The sequence below is a fragment of the Tachysurus fulvidraco genome, chromosome 21 (genome assembly GCF_022655615.1).
Source record: "Tachysurus fulvidraco isolate hzauxx_2018 chromosome 21, HZAU_PFXX_2.0, whole genome shotgun sequence".
Taxonomy (NCBI): domain Eukaryota; kingdom Metazoa; phylum Chordata; class Actinopteri; order Siluriformes; family Bagridae; genus Tachysurus; species Tachysurus fulvidraco.
Window position 1 is genome coordinate 7,791,976 of NC_062538.1, and position 17,435 is coordinate 7,809,410.

Below are 17,435 nucleotides of genomic sequence, written 5' to 3' on the forward strand. Positions count from 1 at the left end.
ACATTTGTTGATATGGAAATGCTCTGCTGTAGAGTTAAAGGTTCCCCTGAAGGTACAACTGAAGTATGCTTAATTTAAGTTCTAGATTTAATCTGTCATTTAATAGTATAGGGATTTTGGTATTAAGCATAATATACACTCTTTAAATGCATACATTGACCTCTTAGACATGAGGGCAAGAGCACCCTAAAGGATGGGATAACCTAATTAGGTGTACACTTTTATATATATTAAAAAAAAGTAGCAAGTTTCAAGTAGCACACTTAATGCCTATTTCATTTGAGACTCTTAAAGGTTATGCACAGAACTTTTTTTACTGTGTTAAGAGCCCATAACTATCCAAAGGCCCCTTAAGAAACTATTTCCTCCTCAATAGAGTAGTGATGTAGACATGCTTGTTTTTTTCTTCATTTAATCACATCATTTAATAACATTGCAAAATGTCATAGAGCTTTAGTTCTAAATAGTATTCTGTTTTTTTCATCCGTGAGGGAAACTTAAAGTTTCTAGGTGTAACTCTAGAGAGTTTCAAGTAGAAACTCATTAGCAATCTAAGAACTCAGAACTTTAAACTAACCTTTAGACCTTAAGTTCTTCACTCATCTTCATTATGGACTTCATCATGGTCAGCGTCTTGTTGGATCCAGAGCATATCCTGGGAAAACTGGGCACAAAGTTCATCCTGGATGGAACACCAGCCCATTGTAGACATAATGAAAGTGATTTTGCAAAAAAACAACAAACAAACAAAAAAAATTCCAAAAATAAAGTGGTGACCAATGACAAGTTTGCGAGATTCACAGGTTCACTCTGTATCCATGCAAAGTGTCATCTCCAGTTTTCTTCTGTCTCCCAAAAATGAATGGATCAACTATACTGCTAAGTGTGATTCTTGTGTGAACCCCCAACCCTGGAGGTGTGAGGCAAACGTGCTAACCACTAAGCCACCATGCCCCCCTGGGCTGGATTTAATTTATAATATTTGATTGAATTGTTTATATGTAATCATTCATTCATTCATTTTCTACCGCTTATCCGAACTTCTCGGGTCACGGGGAGCCTGTGCCTATCTCAGGCGTCATCGGGCATCAAGGCAGGATACACCCTGGACGGAGTGCCAACCCATCGCAGGGCACACACACACTCTCATTCACTCACGCAATCACACACTACGGACAATTTCTCCAGAGATGCCAATCAACCTACCATGCATGTCTTTGAAACGGGGAGGAAACCGGAGTACCCGGAGGAAACCCCCAAGGCACGAGGAGAACATGCAAACTCTACACACACAAGGCGGAGGCGGGAATTGAACCCCCAACCCTGGAGGTGTGAGGCGAACGTGCTAACCACTAAGCCACCGTGCCCCCCTATATGTAATCAAAAAGGATAAAAATGATAGTGGGATGGAAAGTGGCTTGGCAAGGCTCGTTTCAAGCTTGGCAATTGCCACTGTGCAGTCACGTTATGCTCAGTTCATAGAAACGTATATGATATTGTGAAGCATAAGCACAATATTCATCAACTGATTTAATATACAAGTTTCCCATTCCCAATCCTTTAGAGACTAACTAAATGAAAAAAGATTTTACCTCCATAAATTGCCAGAAAGTTTCTAATAAAGTCAGAACAATGTCGAAAATCACTTTCCAATAACTTTTCATCACTTGTGTCTGTGACAAAGGCTCATTGCACTATTCCTAAAGTAATGTGTAATGAGAACACTGACTCTCTTTACTGATCTCAGATTATAGATTGTGCCTCTGGATCTTGCCTGGTACTGATGGAAAAATCACTGCGGCTCGGCAGGCTGCTGCTGTCACCAACGCCATGACAGAAAACGTCTAGATGTGATGACAGGCCAGCCAAAAGCCATTAAAGCCCTAAAATAAGGTTCACGTAGAGTAGCATGCTGTTAGAAGCTTTTACCGCCTGTGACATGCAAACGGTACGATGGCATTACGGCATGACACCAGCTGGGTTTGCTTTAGAATATTACACAAACAGAATTGATGGATAATCTACACAGCGCACACGTTCTTTAGGGAAAACATTTACTCCAAGTCATCTGTTCAGTAGTGTGCAGAGTCTATTATTCTGTTTAGATTCAACCCAGTGGTAAATTAATAGTTCTTTTCAGAGGAATACATGTTTTTAATATAAGGTGCGCTGCTTAGGGAGACCATTTCTTGCACAGTCAAGCTTCTCACCAAGGGCTCAATGACCTCCATGACACTAATAAAGTGAGGTGATTGCCTTTGAAAAGAAGGAATTATTGCTAATCTTTGAATCAGTAAATAAGACCTTCATATGACTCCAAAACACAGAGAAATGACTCAATCTCACCTGTTCCTATGAAACACTGCTCAGATCCAAAACCTTATATTGAGTTTAATACACTATTCCACCATCTCACTACCTGGAAATCTGTAGCAATTTCATGAATCAGTCTCCTTTGCACCTATTGACCTGGCATGCACTGTAAAAAGGGCCAACACCATTAAGACCCTCTATTGTTGAAGTGAATGATTTCCACTTTCTTCCTACCAGCCATCAGTGAGTCCATTTAGCTCCTGTAAAGGGTAGTTTCATGTCTATAGATGGCTAAAATGGAATTCATAACATGGCAATTTGTGGTGTCTGTGTGAGTGAGTACTGGAATTATACCACTATTTTGTGTTATTCTGCCAAGAAACACATCTAAAGGTATTCAAACCATGCATAGTCTCAACTCGGCTTCATAAAATCCTTGCAATGAAGAGAAATCATGGTTTGAATATGAGTCTCTTGCATGAACAATTCATGAAAAACAGAGTGGTATAAAGAGCAGTGCATCAACAGCAGGTATAACTGTTATGGTTTCATAATGCATGAGTACATACATGTATAAGGACATGATGCCATTTTGAAAAGGAAGGAAAATGTATATGCAAACATAGAGTTTCTAAATATTACAAGCAGCACAAGGTATATGCATATTAAGTGCCTGATATCTGTTAGTGCCTGATGTACTACTAATATTAATCACTACATGCCTTTTAAAACTAGCAGCAAGGCAGCATTTAAAGAGGATACAGTTGTCACGTATACAGTAGAACACAATGAAATGATTTTTTCCTATAAGCCCAGATTGTTAGAAAGTCAGAGCACAGGGTCAAATATAATGTAGCACCCCTAGAGGAGGAAGGGTTAAGTAGTGGCAGCCTGGTGGTGCAATGGCTTGAACCCCAAACCTTCAGATCAGGAACGAAAAGCCTTAAACTTTAAACTTTCTGCTCCCAGTGGACCAGAGGACAACATGGCGGCCGGATATTTTCCACGCTGATTAAATTGTTTTTAAAATTAATGTATTTCTGTACATGTCAATTTCTGTACATGTCAATCACTTTTAATCAGTGCTTTATTGGAAACCGGATACGTTTCCAGAGCAAACATCTTAACCAGAGGAAGAAGTGTTCACAATAGTTTACTTTTACTTCCAGCTTAACTTGGTTTACACTGTTATTACACTACAGTTAGAAAATAAGGCAATACTGCTTCTTACTGTATATCACACTTCTGCCTTGTTTACACTGTCTACATTGCCATACACATTACTCCACATTGTTAGTATGTTTGTAAATCAACTCTCATTACTGTTAATGACCATTTTGTAGATTTGTAAATAGAAGTATATATTTTTTACTTTTAAATTGTGTCCTGTTTTAGTGACTGCAAAAATAAACTCAAATATTACATCCTTGTTTGCACATTTTTTATCTCAAAATGAAAAATGATTGGACACAATTTTCACATGTACCACCCCACCGTTTTGGCTTTTTGTCCACCCCCACCCACCCACACTCTTCTCCCCTTTTTTCTCTCTCGACTGGAGACGATACCACCCAACATCCATGCAGGCAGAAACACCTTAAGAGTCCTTGCATCCAGGTAGAAGGTGACATTGAGCTTTGGCAGTGTTACAACTCTGGCGCTGTGCTCATGCACAGGCAATCAAAAACCAAGTATCATACAAACCAGAAATAAAAATAATAAAAAGCCAAAATCTCATGGTCAGCATCTACAGAGTGATTTGCTGGGACTGGCATGGAAAAGCAAGGTCAAAACAGGAGCATGATGCAGCTTGAAGATGGAGCACTGGGGAATATACTTACTTTGAGTGCTAGATTTTCTGTCATGCTTGACATTGTGGTGAAAAATGAAGTGTGATGTTCAGCGTTCTGTGCACCACGGAGCCCTGTATTATAAAGGCTGGAATATTAGAGAGTGTAGCGTTGCAACGAACAATCTTTTCATTAACACAAGAAAATCTTTATTACACTTTAAACAGTCATATTGTGTTCTAACAAGCGTTAATGTTAGCTTTAACTGATGCTGCTGAATGGTGTCTGAGGGAGCTTTCAAATTTAACACTCTCCAAGAGAGCTATAACATCACACAAGGAAAGAACAACCTTGAGACTTCTTAGAAATTGTATAATGTTTCATGGATAATAATGTATTAAACAAGAGCACTGTTGAATTCTTCAATCTGTTTGGACAGAAGTTGTTGATTCGGCTGGCAAACCCTATTTATATTTCGGCATTAAATCTAATACATGAAAGTGCGATTGTTGTAAACGTGTCATTGTTGAAATGCTGAACAGTGAGGAGAAGGAGTCTAAAATGTCAACACTTTCTTACAGTTAGCTGTTACTTTAGGTTTTTGTCTGACTAACTCCAAGAGAAAATCAAGAGTGTTTATGAGGAAACAACTGCTTAAAACTACTATACGGTAGATTGCATCAGAAAGTAAATATTTAAATGGATTAAAGTCACATAAATGCATCCCAAATCACATACTTACAGTATGCACTTTTCTATACCTGTTTGTAGTAGAAACAGTGTGAGTAGTGTGATCATGCTGAAAACAAGAAAAGTGCATTTTAAGTGCTAGCATAATCACAGCTGTGCTTCTGTAGAGAAATGTATCTTATAAATGCTTTATTTTTAATTAGCCATACTGATGTAAGTGATTTTTTCAACACTCAGCGTTCCATGCACTTGATGTCATTTAGCCTTGTATTGGGAAACAGCTCATACTTCTGGTTATTAAAGAAAAAATATACTACTCTTCTAAAATTCATACAGTACACCACACAGTAGGGTTCATAGTGCATAGTAAGTGCATAGTGTCATTTGGATGTAGTTTCAGTATTCTTAAACATTCATCTTTAAGCTATGGTATATAAAAGGCATGTTGTTGATCATTTTGCTATAACAGCATGTTTTATTCCTCAAAACAGACAGCAGAGAAAAACATATTGATAGAGCATTATTTCTACTTCTGATTTTACTCAAACATGCCTGACATTATAGAGTGTTCTGACATTATAGAGTGTTCTGACATTATAGAGTGTTCAAATATGCCCGACATTTCAGTTGTGTTAAGAAGAAAAGAAGCTATAGACTTTCTAAAGAAAGTTATATTATAATTAGTTATAATTAGCTGATGGGACAAATGGTCACACTTTTATGTTTTCCTTGAATGCCATTTGATTGTAGAAACATGAAATCAGTTTATGTAGCAAAGGACAAAAAAAAAAAGAAAACACCACATACAGTAATTACTTTGAACATTAATATCTTTTCTTTTTATTAAGACAAGAACTCTCCATTTTTGTAAAAATGTCTAAAATGAACCAATACAAAATGTGCATGGGAATGTGGATATTTTTTGTTTTCATTAATACACAGTAACATTGCCCAAGTACAGCAGAGAGACAGAAAAATTCAACCTAAATCTATGGGTGATAAACATCCAAATCTTTCAAGTGATCCAACCCATCTGAAGCCAGACTGATATATATATATATATATATATATATATATATATATATATATATATATATATATATATATATATATATATATATATATATATATATATATGCTGAGTTTGTAACTGATGCTTGTCTTTCTGTCTTTTTAATATCATTCAGCATTGTTTCTTCATGAACAAGGTCTAAAATGAATACTTAACATTCTGTGTACAGTGACCAAATATTAAAGAATTAAAGAAAAATGTACATCTGTAATGCAAATTTGAACCGTTTTCTTTTCTCTAGACTTCCGATTCTTCTGATTAATTCGCACTGACTTCATTAATGAAAGGGGGCATGATGTTGCAATCTACCTGAGATGCAAACATTAGTGTTTGTTTGTCGTGGGTGAACCTGAGGCAGGGCGAAACAACAACAACAAAATCAAAGAATTAATGAATTTCGATTCTAAATACGTCATTAACACTTTTGCACTATTTAACATGGGGGAGTCGAAATCAACGATTGTAACTGTATAAAATGGGGCATGAAAACAATGACTGTAGCTGTATAAAAGAAGACAAAATGCGCTAAAATCCAAATTCCCAAATTCACATATCACCACAGGCAGTTTGCGATTTTTGGACCTTTTTTTCCACTGTACAAATAACAGACAAAAATGGAGGTGTTTAAAAACAACAATTTTGCACAACGCTGCATTTCCATAGAGTCCTATTTTGGACATTCAAGTCCTCAAAAGACCACAACCGACACATTTAAAATAGGTCTAACATATCAAGTTTAACAAAATGTACACCGGCCCAGTCTAAACGACCACTGAATCAGTAAAACGGTATTTTTTTTTTCCACGGATGCAAATGTCGAAGGATGGACTCTGAGATCTTGCGTGAATTGAAGCCACCAGACTTTTGACCAAAGCTAAACAAAGTCCACTATGGAAAAGTCACACAATCGCACATCTCTAATTACACCTCGGAACTGTAAGACATTCTTTCTGTACTGTGCTAGAAAATAGGAAGAATAAAGAAGCTTTCTAATGGTCAAACACATACTGAAAGTTTAGCGAAGGTGTAGTTTTTAAAATTTTAAATAACAAAATAAAGCAAAGCAGTGATTTCTCCCTAACCTCATTTGTCCTATTTACACACAAGAGGTCAGCAGGGCATGGTGTCTACTCAACAGCACAATGTGACGAGCAAAAACCATACTGTAACTTCATAAAAAGAACCCTCAGCTTTAAACTGATCGGTTTGCACTTGACATGAGAGGAAGAGAGGAAGAGTCGGAGTTCTGGAAAACGACATCCACATACACTTTTGTCGGCTGAGCTACAGATGCTTACATATATATGTGTATATATATATATATATATATATATATATATATATATATATATATATATATATATATATATATATATATATATAAATTTTTCCATGTATGAGAAATGAAGCTTTTTTTCTTCATCCAGGGGTACAGGATGCATTCAGAAGAAGGCCCTGCTTACTTCAAGTTTTTTTTTTTTTAAACCAGATTTAAGAGCAAAAAACACCAGTGTGTTCGACATGTTTGATTTCTGTTAGTTTCAGCGATAAAGTGTAATAAAAGATGAGTGCGAGTCACATTAATTATGAGTGTGTGTGTGTATATATATATACATATATATATATATATATATATATATGTATGTATGTGTGTATATATATATATATATATATATATATATATATATATATATATATACATATATATATATATATATATATACACACACACACACACACACACACACATATCTCGGGGCTGATCGGTTCTACTGAACCCATCTGGGATTTCCTACATCAATTCAGTTCACAGAGTTGGTGGAGCTGCACATAAGGTTAAATACAGTACATAAATCTGTTTGTTTGTTGTTCAGTATAGATTCAACTTCCTGTCTGACCTGTTCATCTTTTGATCAGCATGTTGGCAGCATACAAACGATTGTGACCATGTTCATCGTCATGCTGGTGAAGTGAAGCTGAGAACTAGGGCCAGTTTATAAAGCTTTTGACTTTAGTCATTTATTGATTTGGATTGGAAAACAAAAGAAAGGACTCGCTCCAAAAAGCCAATTTCTCAATTAACCCATATACTAACTATTATACAGACTTCAACAAATTCTACACAGATCCATTCTGAATAAACGCTGAATCAGTAAAATTGTATGTTCTTTATGCAAACATTGAAATTGGACTTCTGGAGATCCTTTGTGAATCGAAAAACTGAAGACTTGTGACCAACGCTAAAAAACCTTTATGGAAATCTCTTTATCTCTATAACTTTGAATCAGGAACATGGTAAGATATTTATGTACCTTTTTAAATTGATTAAACACTAATAACAAACCATTTCCTGGAGAATTCAACTCTAATCCTAAACCAACAGAGCCAATCAGGTAGGCTGATTATGTACGAATGGAGCACTGGTACTGAATTCTGATTGTTCTGTTTATTCGTAATATAATCAGTTACCTTTGACTAAACATTGGTTCTTTTTTTTATTAAAGTTTGTTGTAAAACATTAGATACAGCATTTAGATTAGCTGCACCACTATTAAGATATGTACCATAATCACGGCTGGGGTTTGTCATCATTAGCACATAACTACAACGTCTACATGAGGAAATGTTGAGGATTTGTCCTTAGGTAGTATAATTATATTATAGAACATCCCACAGTCCAAAAGAAACATCTTGGTTGCATCCTACACTTGTCAAGTCATATATACTGAAACCAAAATCTAAAACCTACAGTACTAACAGACCCACAGTTTGCGTTGACAATATTTTAGGTAGTCAGATAAGCATGTGCTACAGGACCATCACCACCAGCTCAAGAAAGCTAGAGCATCTATTTCTAACGACAAAAACAAAAGAAAAAAAAAAAGAGTTTGACCTTTTTTATGTCATGGCAATTATTTTGCCATTATGGATTTTTTTTTTTTTTTGCAACATTTCCAAATGACAATAGCAAAAGAAAAAAGACAACATTATACCCAAGCAATAAATATCCACAAAAAAAGGGTTTCAACAACATCTAGCTGAGTGCAACCAAACAATGTGCCTCTGTAAGTGCAGAATGTCAAGATGAAAATAATTTGCCTGCACGTCGTACTGGCACATGTAATTTGAAAACCAAACAGATGACACCGAGGCAATATTTAAAAAAAAAAAAAAGAAGCATTCTGTAGCAATGCAGAAAGGCCTGCCAAGATAGAAAGAGGTGCAGTCCTCTCCTATAGCACTAATGTACAACTGAGTGGGATTGAATGGTCTTTAACGTGTCATACTTTTACTTTTCCTCATTTTGAATTCTTGGATATTTAAAACATAATACACATGTTCTGGAATCACTAAAAGGATGTGGAAAATGGTGCCATATAACCTGGCCTTCTCACAGTATAGAGGATCAGATATGATGGGATTTTGGTTTGCAGTAGAAGAACTTGATGCCTACACAGTGCAGGAGTGTCTTGAGGCGCTGTGTATATTTACCCTCATAGGAAAGCAGACTGCGACACTGGTAAAAGGAACACGGATGAAGGAACGAGGATTGCGCTTATGCTTGGGAAAGCATGCCAAGTCGGGAGTTCAAAACCAAAAGCTTGACAGAGAAAAGAAATTCAGAAGAAGGCACAGAAGTTTCTGCAAATGGTCAGAACTGAAGGCGAAAGAAAAATATAAGAGTACCAGCAGTTTGGGAGGTGTTCAATGGTGAAGCTTTCTATAGTGATACATGGTAACATCTGGCAACCACATCCCTTCCCCTTTCCCATCCCATCCCCTCCACCCCCTGACCCTGACCCTTTATCCCCACCAGCTCAAAATCCACAAAGACAATGGCTAATTAATCTCAGGTGTCCATGTAGTCTACATCATTCAATCCCCAGGAAGAAGAACAAAAAACAAAAAACAAAGCAAAAAAAAAAAAGACAGTCCCTGCTCTTAACCCCTCCATGCCCCTCCCATCCCAACCATCCAAAAAAAACCCAAATAAAAATAATAATAATAATAATAATAATAATAATAATAATAATAATAATAATAATAACAAGACAACCAGAGATTTGTACAATCAGATATAGTATTCCTTCTTTTCATCCGAGTTGTTGTGTCCACCTTCAGCGTTGATGATGGCCGTGTCGGCGTCGGCCGCATCGTCTGCCCCTTTCGCTTCATGTGTGAAGTAGGTACCTGTAAGGAAGTTTCACAGAAAGTTATAATGATAAAACTAATACGCTCTGAACACCCTACGGCATCTGACTGATGCAACCGGTGGGTCTTAAAAGACTGTCTGGAGTGGCTTCTTTAATTTACCAGGAGTGTCGATCACACAGACTTTAAAATGCGAGTGGGATGCCTGTAAGTAAGGTGCGTGCAGCGCTGCAGGCTGTACCACTACGCTGCTTTTTATATGCAAACGTAGCAGGCGCCTCAAACCAATTTCAGATGATAAAACATGGGAGACAGTTTGATTACAGAATACATTTCCGCAGCTCTCATTTGCAATAGCAAATGAGCACCATTAAAACCAGCAAATCATTGCAAAATGGGCATGGCACATGTTTCTGAGGAACAAGCCTGTTGATCGTTTTGTTCAAAGTCACCATTAATTTATGAAAATATATTCTTCAATTTCCATGAAAAACCTCTCCAAATCAGAGACGCCGGTGTTTTCCATTCGCGCCGACTTGCACTTCAGGATTAACCTTCAAAATGTAACAAGGTGGTGAGAATAACAACGCCACTTCAAACTTCATTTCCGAGTGGTATTATTCCTGTCCCTACAGTCTACTGCTTGATAATGAAAGCAGTAGCCGCAATGAAAACTGGACTCTTTTTTCATAATAAAAACACAGAACTGCACTGAGCCCCGAGGGATGCCAATCTCAGCCACGTAACACCAAAGAATTGTAGCAGTTCCACAGCAAGATGCTGTGCCTCAGCAGAGTCCTTTCCACCAAAAATCTTTGCCTAAATAATTACCAGGTCTCTTGACCTCATCTTAGAATGAGAGTGCAATTTGTGTGGTAATAAGCTGTCTACGAACCTTTGTGTCTTGCGAAGTATCGGCCCAAAATGATAAGAAGACAAAGCATGGCGAAGACCACGACGGCCACCACCCCTCCGATGACAGCATGGTCCACCGCTCTTTGAGCTCCTGCTCCTGCTCTGGAGTCTACTGGGACAAAATAATACACAGAAAAAAGTGGACACCTTAAAAATAACAGATTGTAGAAATCATAAAAAAGGCAAATAGGTGGGTTTTGAAGATTCTCAAAGGGTTGCACTCCTTAGAGTGTGTCTTAAAAGCAATTTACAAGTGTCATAAACAATTTACAGTCTGCCAAAACAGCAAGCATGTTCCTTTTTTCCCTTTCTGGAAAAAAGCATCAGAAACATAGCCATATCTATTCCAGGACAAATTTAGGACTTACTGGCAAAAGTCAGTGGGGTAAAAAGAAAAGTCCCTTTTTTAATGGAAATGACCGTTAGAGTTTTTATGTGTTTACTTATAGAATTTATTTATTGAGGTTAAAAAACTAGACACTTCCAGTAAACAGGACTTTTTACTAGACCTCTGAGTCTTCAAACACCTTAGCACACAAATAGTTAGGAAAATGGAAAATGTTAGAACATTTAATCACATACAGTGAACATTATTTCAAACAAAGTAGTTCATAAGTAGATCAAAATAACTTGTTATGTTATTAACCATTGTTTTTATTACCACAGCCCATATGAAGATTTGTAGACCAATTAGCTGAACCCTATGCTTAAGTGAGAAACACAAACCACCAAGAAAGTAGTTAGGAAAGCAGAAAAGCATCTAACAGGGCAACAATTCTCATCAAAAAGATAGGCTTTGACTTGAAAGGTCCATGTCCTCATATCAGTAGCATAAAAGCTCAGTACTACACCTTAAATGAATCTGGCACTGAAATACACTTTGCCCTCGAGACTAAGAATGTGAATCACAGGCAATTTTTAAGAAAGATTTCTACCACTCCAGGCCAAGAACAAGGCAGGCACCTCAGATGCAGCCCGCTGTAATGATATGTGAAGTTTATTGATCAAGTGTAGGCATCCATGACAACCCAAAGTTAATGCTGGCTTGTGGACTTGATTGGTTCTTTCATGGTGAAAAGAAGGCTCAAAATTTTTCATCAATATTTCACACTTAGCTCGGAAATTAAAGAGTTTGGTGGGAGATGGGAAAGGAAAATGGGCTGAAGCCTGCCCTCTGTAAGGATTCAGCATCATTTTCACCTCACATCCAAGACAGTTCAAGTTCACTCCCACAGTACAACACGACCTCATCACTGGTAAAAAAAAAAAAAAAGCAAAAAAAAAAAAGCAAAAAAAAAAGCAAAGGCCTGAAAATCATGAATCAAGACAGACACGTCCACTAGTGCATTTCAAAGTCTATATTTACTGTTCCGTAACGCCTGACCAAAAAATTCACCCTCTGACTTGATTGAAAAGGACAGCGAAGGAAAAGGAAGGAAGCGAGGATTGCTGGAGCGGCCGAGCAATCCAGCGCTTGGTAATCCAGTCACGAGGAGTTGATCAGCCCTATGTGTTTACTCACGGCAATCTCCCACACTCATCTCTGGTCTAAATCTGAGGGCTGCTGGATTTCCTGAGGGAGTTCAAAAACAAAAACCGACAGGCCACAACTTATTAGAGGATAACAAAAACCGTGAAAACACACATCGGTGTGCTTGTACAACATCCCACCCAATCTCACCTTATAAACAACTTGTGTGTGAGACTGGGAGCAGGGGGAAATAATACCACAGTGGTAGCTGCCAAAAACAACCAAAAATGACTTGACAAACCTGATAGTGTTTTTAAGATGTTCTCTGTCCCCATGCAGACAGCAGATTCAATTAAAGTCAACAGGAATCAGCCTGACACCCAATTCACTCTTTTCAGTGAGGAGGTAAAGACATAGTTTGGCACACTCTCTTATTAAGATGTTAATGTGAACCAGGCTCCATCAGCAGCACTCCAGAAAATCAACATACAAGGAGGGATAAACATGATATAGAATCAGTTCGTTCATTTCGAGTTTACCTGCCACCTAGGCGGGAGACAGTTCTTCATCTAATATGGATGTTTTGTCAGATATGGGTCAGTTACAGCAATGACAACTGCATATAATTGAGATAACTAAGCGGCAGCATGTCAAAGCATGTAAACTTATGTACATATGTTATCGTTTCTATAGTAACTGTTATGGTGACATTTTCTGTAAGGAGGTGCTTATTAAGCATTTTTGAAGAGCTTATCAGTGACATTGCATCAGTTAGATGTAAAACAGTGACTATAATAAAACTGTACTGAAGCAAGTATAAATAAATAAAAAGTACAGCCTGTCATTCTTTAATTAAAAAGCTAGTTGGCAAATTGCTGTAATCTGCACCATGTCACCACCCTGCTGTTGATTCGCTTTATATAACAGCATGTCCTGTTGTGTTTTAATCCTTATGGATTATACTCGAAATATGATCTGATCAAGACTGAACTGTTGCCGTTCAGATGAGTGTAGTGCCTTCGTCCTCCCTTGCTATATGGGACAGATAAAAATTTTAAGTGTGTCATCATTCATTTGATATATTGTCAGTCTGTCCGTTGGCTCTGCTAAACTGGAGATTGAGTGAACTTGATAGCAATTAACTTAACAAGTGGAGTACAAGTAGTGGAGAGGACTGTCCCATCCCATCCAACTTTTAAAGATTTCTTTCTCTCTCTCACTCTGTCTCTCTCAGTGCCCTGCCCCCCCCCCCCCACCCACTTCTCTCCACTGTCAGAAAATAAATGAAGGGGTGTGCAGAGAACAGCCACAACAATGAAAGAGAAGATTGAAGCTTGTGCTCTTGCTGCATGTGGCACACAGGTATCCAGGGCCACTCTTAACACAATGAATGAAATTCTAATTCAATAAGGGTCCACTGTGAGTCAACCAGTTTGGGTAATGTGTAATTTCAGAGGCAGATGGTTTAGAAGTGAGTAATTCTCAAACAACCATATCTAATCTCATCTAGACAGTTTGCCTCCAGAATATTCAATAATTCTGAGAAATTGGTGTCTTAATGAAACCCCTAAAATTTGCTCTCATCTCAATTGAGTACAATAGATAAGATAATCAAATGTATTGCATGCTGCTTATTTGTGAATGATTACCGCAAACAGTACTCGTGTTTAACATTTAGAACTGTAATGAAAGGGACTGGAAAGCCTGTAGGGTTAGATGAGATTGGGAGAAAAGGTAGAGCATGGTTCCTGAATTCATCTTTTCTAAAGCAGGATGTGGAGACTGTGTGACTGTGTAGTTAGCTCTTTGGAAAGGATGACGCTTTCTCTTATTGCTCTAAATCTGAAGTTATGTTTATTAAAAGGAAACTATTAAAGGAAGACCGTTACTGCAAACTGACACCCTACCTCCGATTAATCATCTCAGATAACTGGCAGAGGATCATTGTTGGAATAAAGAAAAAGCAATTTCATTTCAAAATACTGCACACCATCAAAAATGAACACTTGGTTTCATGTTACAGCATGGACAAGCTACAAAGCATAGCTCTATCCAGTTTTTAGACAAAGAACACTTTTAAATATCGGTGTCCTGTAGTGTTGTAGGGTTGTTACGGACTCCTGGTGTCCATGCCAGAGGCTACTGGATGGACAGTAGAGAAATTTCAGCAGACAATGTCTGTATGTGGATCTCTGCAGGCTAATCCAAAGGAAAACCTTCAGCCAAGCTTAGTTCTGACTTATGGGCAAGAGCTAGATAAAAAGTCTGTGGAAAACCAAGTAGAATTGTGTAACACCAGATACAGGATCTGCAACAAACCCAAACATTTGTCCATAAAACCAATGGGCAACATACAAACCATTAGGTTAAAATGCACTGGCACAGGTGTTTATGTAACACCTCTTAACCTGACTGCTTTCTGCCATATGGTTTACACTTTCACCAATTCACCAATTCACTTTCACTTTCACCAATTCACTTTCACCAATTCACTGCATTAGCTTTTAGATTGAGTGGAAAATATGATTAGTATCAATTTGAGCAGCTTTGCAAGCGGGATTCACTTTTAGCTCACATACATGGCAAATTCAAAAAGAATAGCAAAACCATACTGAGGCATCACATCAGTTGCAAAGCTTCAAACTAAAACCTATTGGGAGGATGGTATTAAAAAGGAATGATATAATGGACACAACTAAAAACCCACAAACTCTCCACAGCGGCACAAAGGGAAGAGAAAACCTGAGGCTGACATTTAATTCCGGCGTTCAAAGTCCAAATGAAGACAACCAGCAGATGGAAAGCTAGCGAGTAAACAAACAAAGCTAGGTGTAATGCCAGGACTTGTGAAGTACCAGTGCAAAAGCAATCTGGCCTGAATAAGAAGAGCACACTCTTCGCTCCAAGGGTCTCAGAAGAGGTCTCAGGAGCTTTCCATGCTGGTCCGCTTCGAAACTGGCTTTTGATGATGGAGTTCATGTCTACTGGTTAGGAGTCACCTGAGACAATAAAGTTGATTTGTAGTTGGACAATTGACCAGATAAGGTCATCAAATAAATACAGCAGTGTTTCCCTGAAGCACATCTTCAGACTTGCAGAGGAAACAAAAGGTGTGACCTTGTCTGTCATCACGCTCACACTATTAGAGTCTTTAGAACATGGTGCGTGGTGGACAAAGAGATAAAGCAAGCCAAACTATTATGTATCGATCTAGGTATTCTCTTCCTTTATCACAATCCTTCAGCATGACCGCAACATGTATTATCTTTATCGCTCCACTATCACTTTTGAATGACTTTTTCATTCGAATGACTTTTTTTCACATAAGTTGAAAAAAAATATCTAATCGTAGAATTGTCTAGAATTCTACAAAAAAAAAAAGACACTGCATATTGACAAAAATATCTGTGACCATTTCCAAAGTTTAGTGTTTTCACATTGAGGACTTTCAAGGCAAGATGCAGATAAGGGCACTGATATTTCTTCCTATATGAGCAAAGCCTGTAGCTACATTTGTTCTTGCTCTCATAGGTAATTACTTAAATTCCTAAAGCTAAGACAGCCGTTGTTTTATCAGCATGGATTCTGGCAATCACTGGCCAGTTCTAATAACTTTCTCAAATGAAATTCAAGAAGCAATAGATATTATCCTCCTGTGAACAATTATAATGGCCTTTGCTAAACCTGTTAGAGTAGTTTACAGTTTGTGTCTAAATATAATACATACTTGAAATTCATACTTGCAGTTAGTTATAAATGCACCTAGTACATTATGGCTAAGAGAGATGATTAAAAAAAATCTTAGTGGCAGCATTTTGTATATTAATGTAGTCTTCAGGTAAAATATTATGGGTTGAGAGCAATATTTAGCACTAAACCTGACAAAACTGGTATTTAAAACAACCAGCCTTGTTTCTTAAAACCTTTTTAAAAAAAATGAATTCAGGTTTTAGATTTAAAATATAATTTCTTATACAAAACAATTTGGTTCTGATTGCACAGCTCAATTTCTTTAGAAATGGATGTACACTTCTTCTTTTAATATCACATGGAAATTTACAGCCAGTAATATACCAGGATCTGCTGAAACAGCATTAAGATAAGTAAATTTGACATGCGGTATCAAATGAACACACATCTGACATCAAACCTCATTTGGTGGCCAACTGAAAGAATGACACCAGAATTAAATCAAATGCAGGACCCAGTACTTGATAAGTTATTCTGCTCGATAAGATGCAAACATGGATGCAGATCTAAAGGATTGCTATCAGTTACCCAACATCATTTGTCAAAAAAACATATTCTTCTTTATACTCACTGCAAAGTAAGACTACACTGCAGTCTACTGCATATTACTTATCTCAGTTTGAAGTGTACTGTTATGCTACTAAGTGATAAATAACACAAAAAAGGCTTGCAAAAGGATCAGTAAGAAAAATACGCACAGCTGACACTACACTTTGGCTTTCCAGTGGCTTTCCGGTTTTGGCTATGTCAATGTGGCTTGGAGTTCTCCTAAGAAATTCAAACCTCTGTTGAAGGACAACCTGGCCAGTGTGCCCACAGGCTGGCAGAAACCCATTGCACTTGCTCAGACACAATCAAATTGACAAGAAGGAAATGGCGACCCTCGGGGCAACAAAAGTGTCTCATTTCAAAGGATGTGTTGATCTCTGAGACAGGAGATCTTCTAATTGGATCCTCTAATCTTCTAATTAAGCAATAGCGATTGCCGTTGTGAGCGTGTGAGCAGACTGTAATGAAAGAGCTCTGCTCTTGGGCCTATGGGCAGATGGATGACAGATGTGTTATTACAAAGCCTGTCTGCATTTACCTGTGTCCCTCCAGCCCAGAAGCAGTCCTGTGCCATTGTGAAAATGTAATTAAAAATCTCATTGACCCAATCTTTTCCTGTCACTTAAAAGAGAGGTTTGTGTAGAATGTTTTATCCCACTCTATCCACCCAAAGGTATGCACTGGTTTCTCATTGTAAATATGGATTGGAATGGATTTCACCTTGATATATTTC

General features: G+C 37.6%; 1 protein-coding gene across 9 annotated transcripts in view; it reads right to left on the reverse strand.

The window, feature by feature from the left end:
- Window positions 1-5,238: 5,238 nt before the first annotated feature.
- The window catches only part of cadm1a (cell adhesion molecule 1a), a 277,291-nt gene continuing 265,094 nt past the window's right edge, over window positions 5,239-17,435 (reverse strand). For 5 of the 9 annotated variants that reach the window (XM_027134107.2, XM_027134112.2, XM_027134110.2 and 2 more), the window contains 2 exons: window positions 10,913-11,044; window positions 5,239-10,056 (listed from right to left, as the gene is read on the reverse strand). In XM_027134107.2, coding sequence (XP_026989908.1) covers window positions 9,938-10,056; window positions 10,913-11,044 — 251 coding nt within the window. In that variant the 3' untranslated portion in view covers window positions 5,239-9,937. The remainder of the gene's footprint in view (window positions 10,057-10,912; window positions 11,045-17,435) is intronic. The other 4 variants (XM_027134111.2, XM_027134106.2, XM_027134113.2 and 1 more) reach the window with 1 other exon arrangement.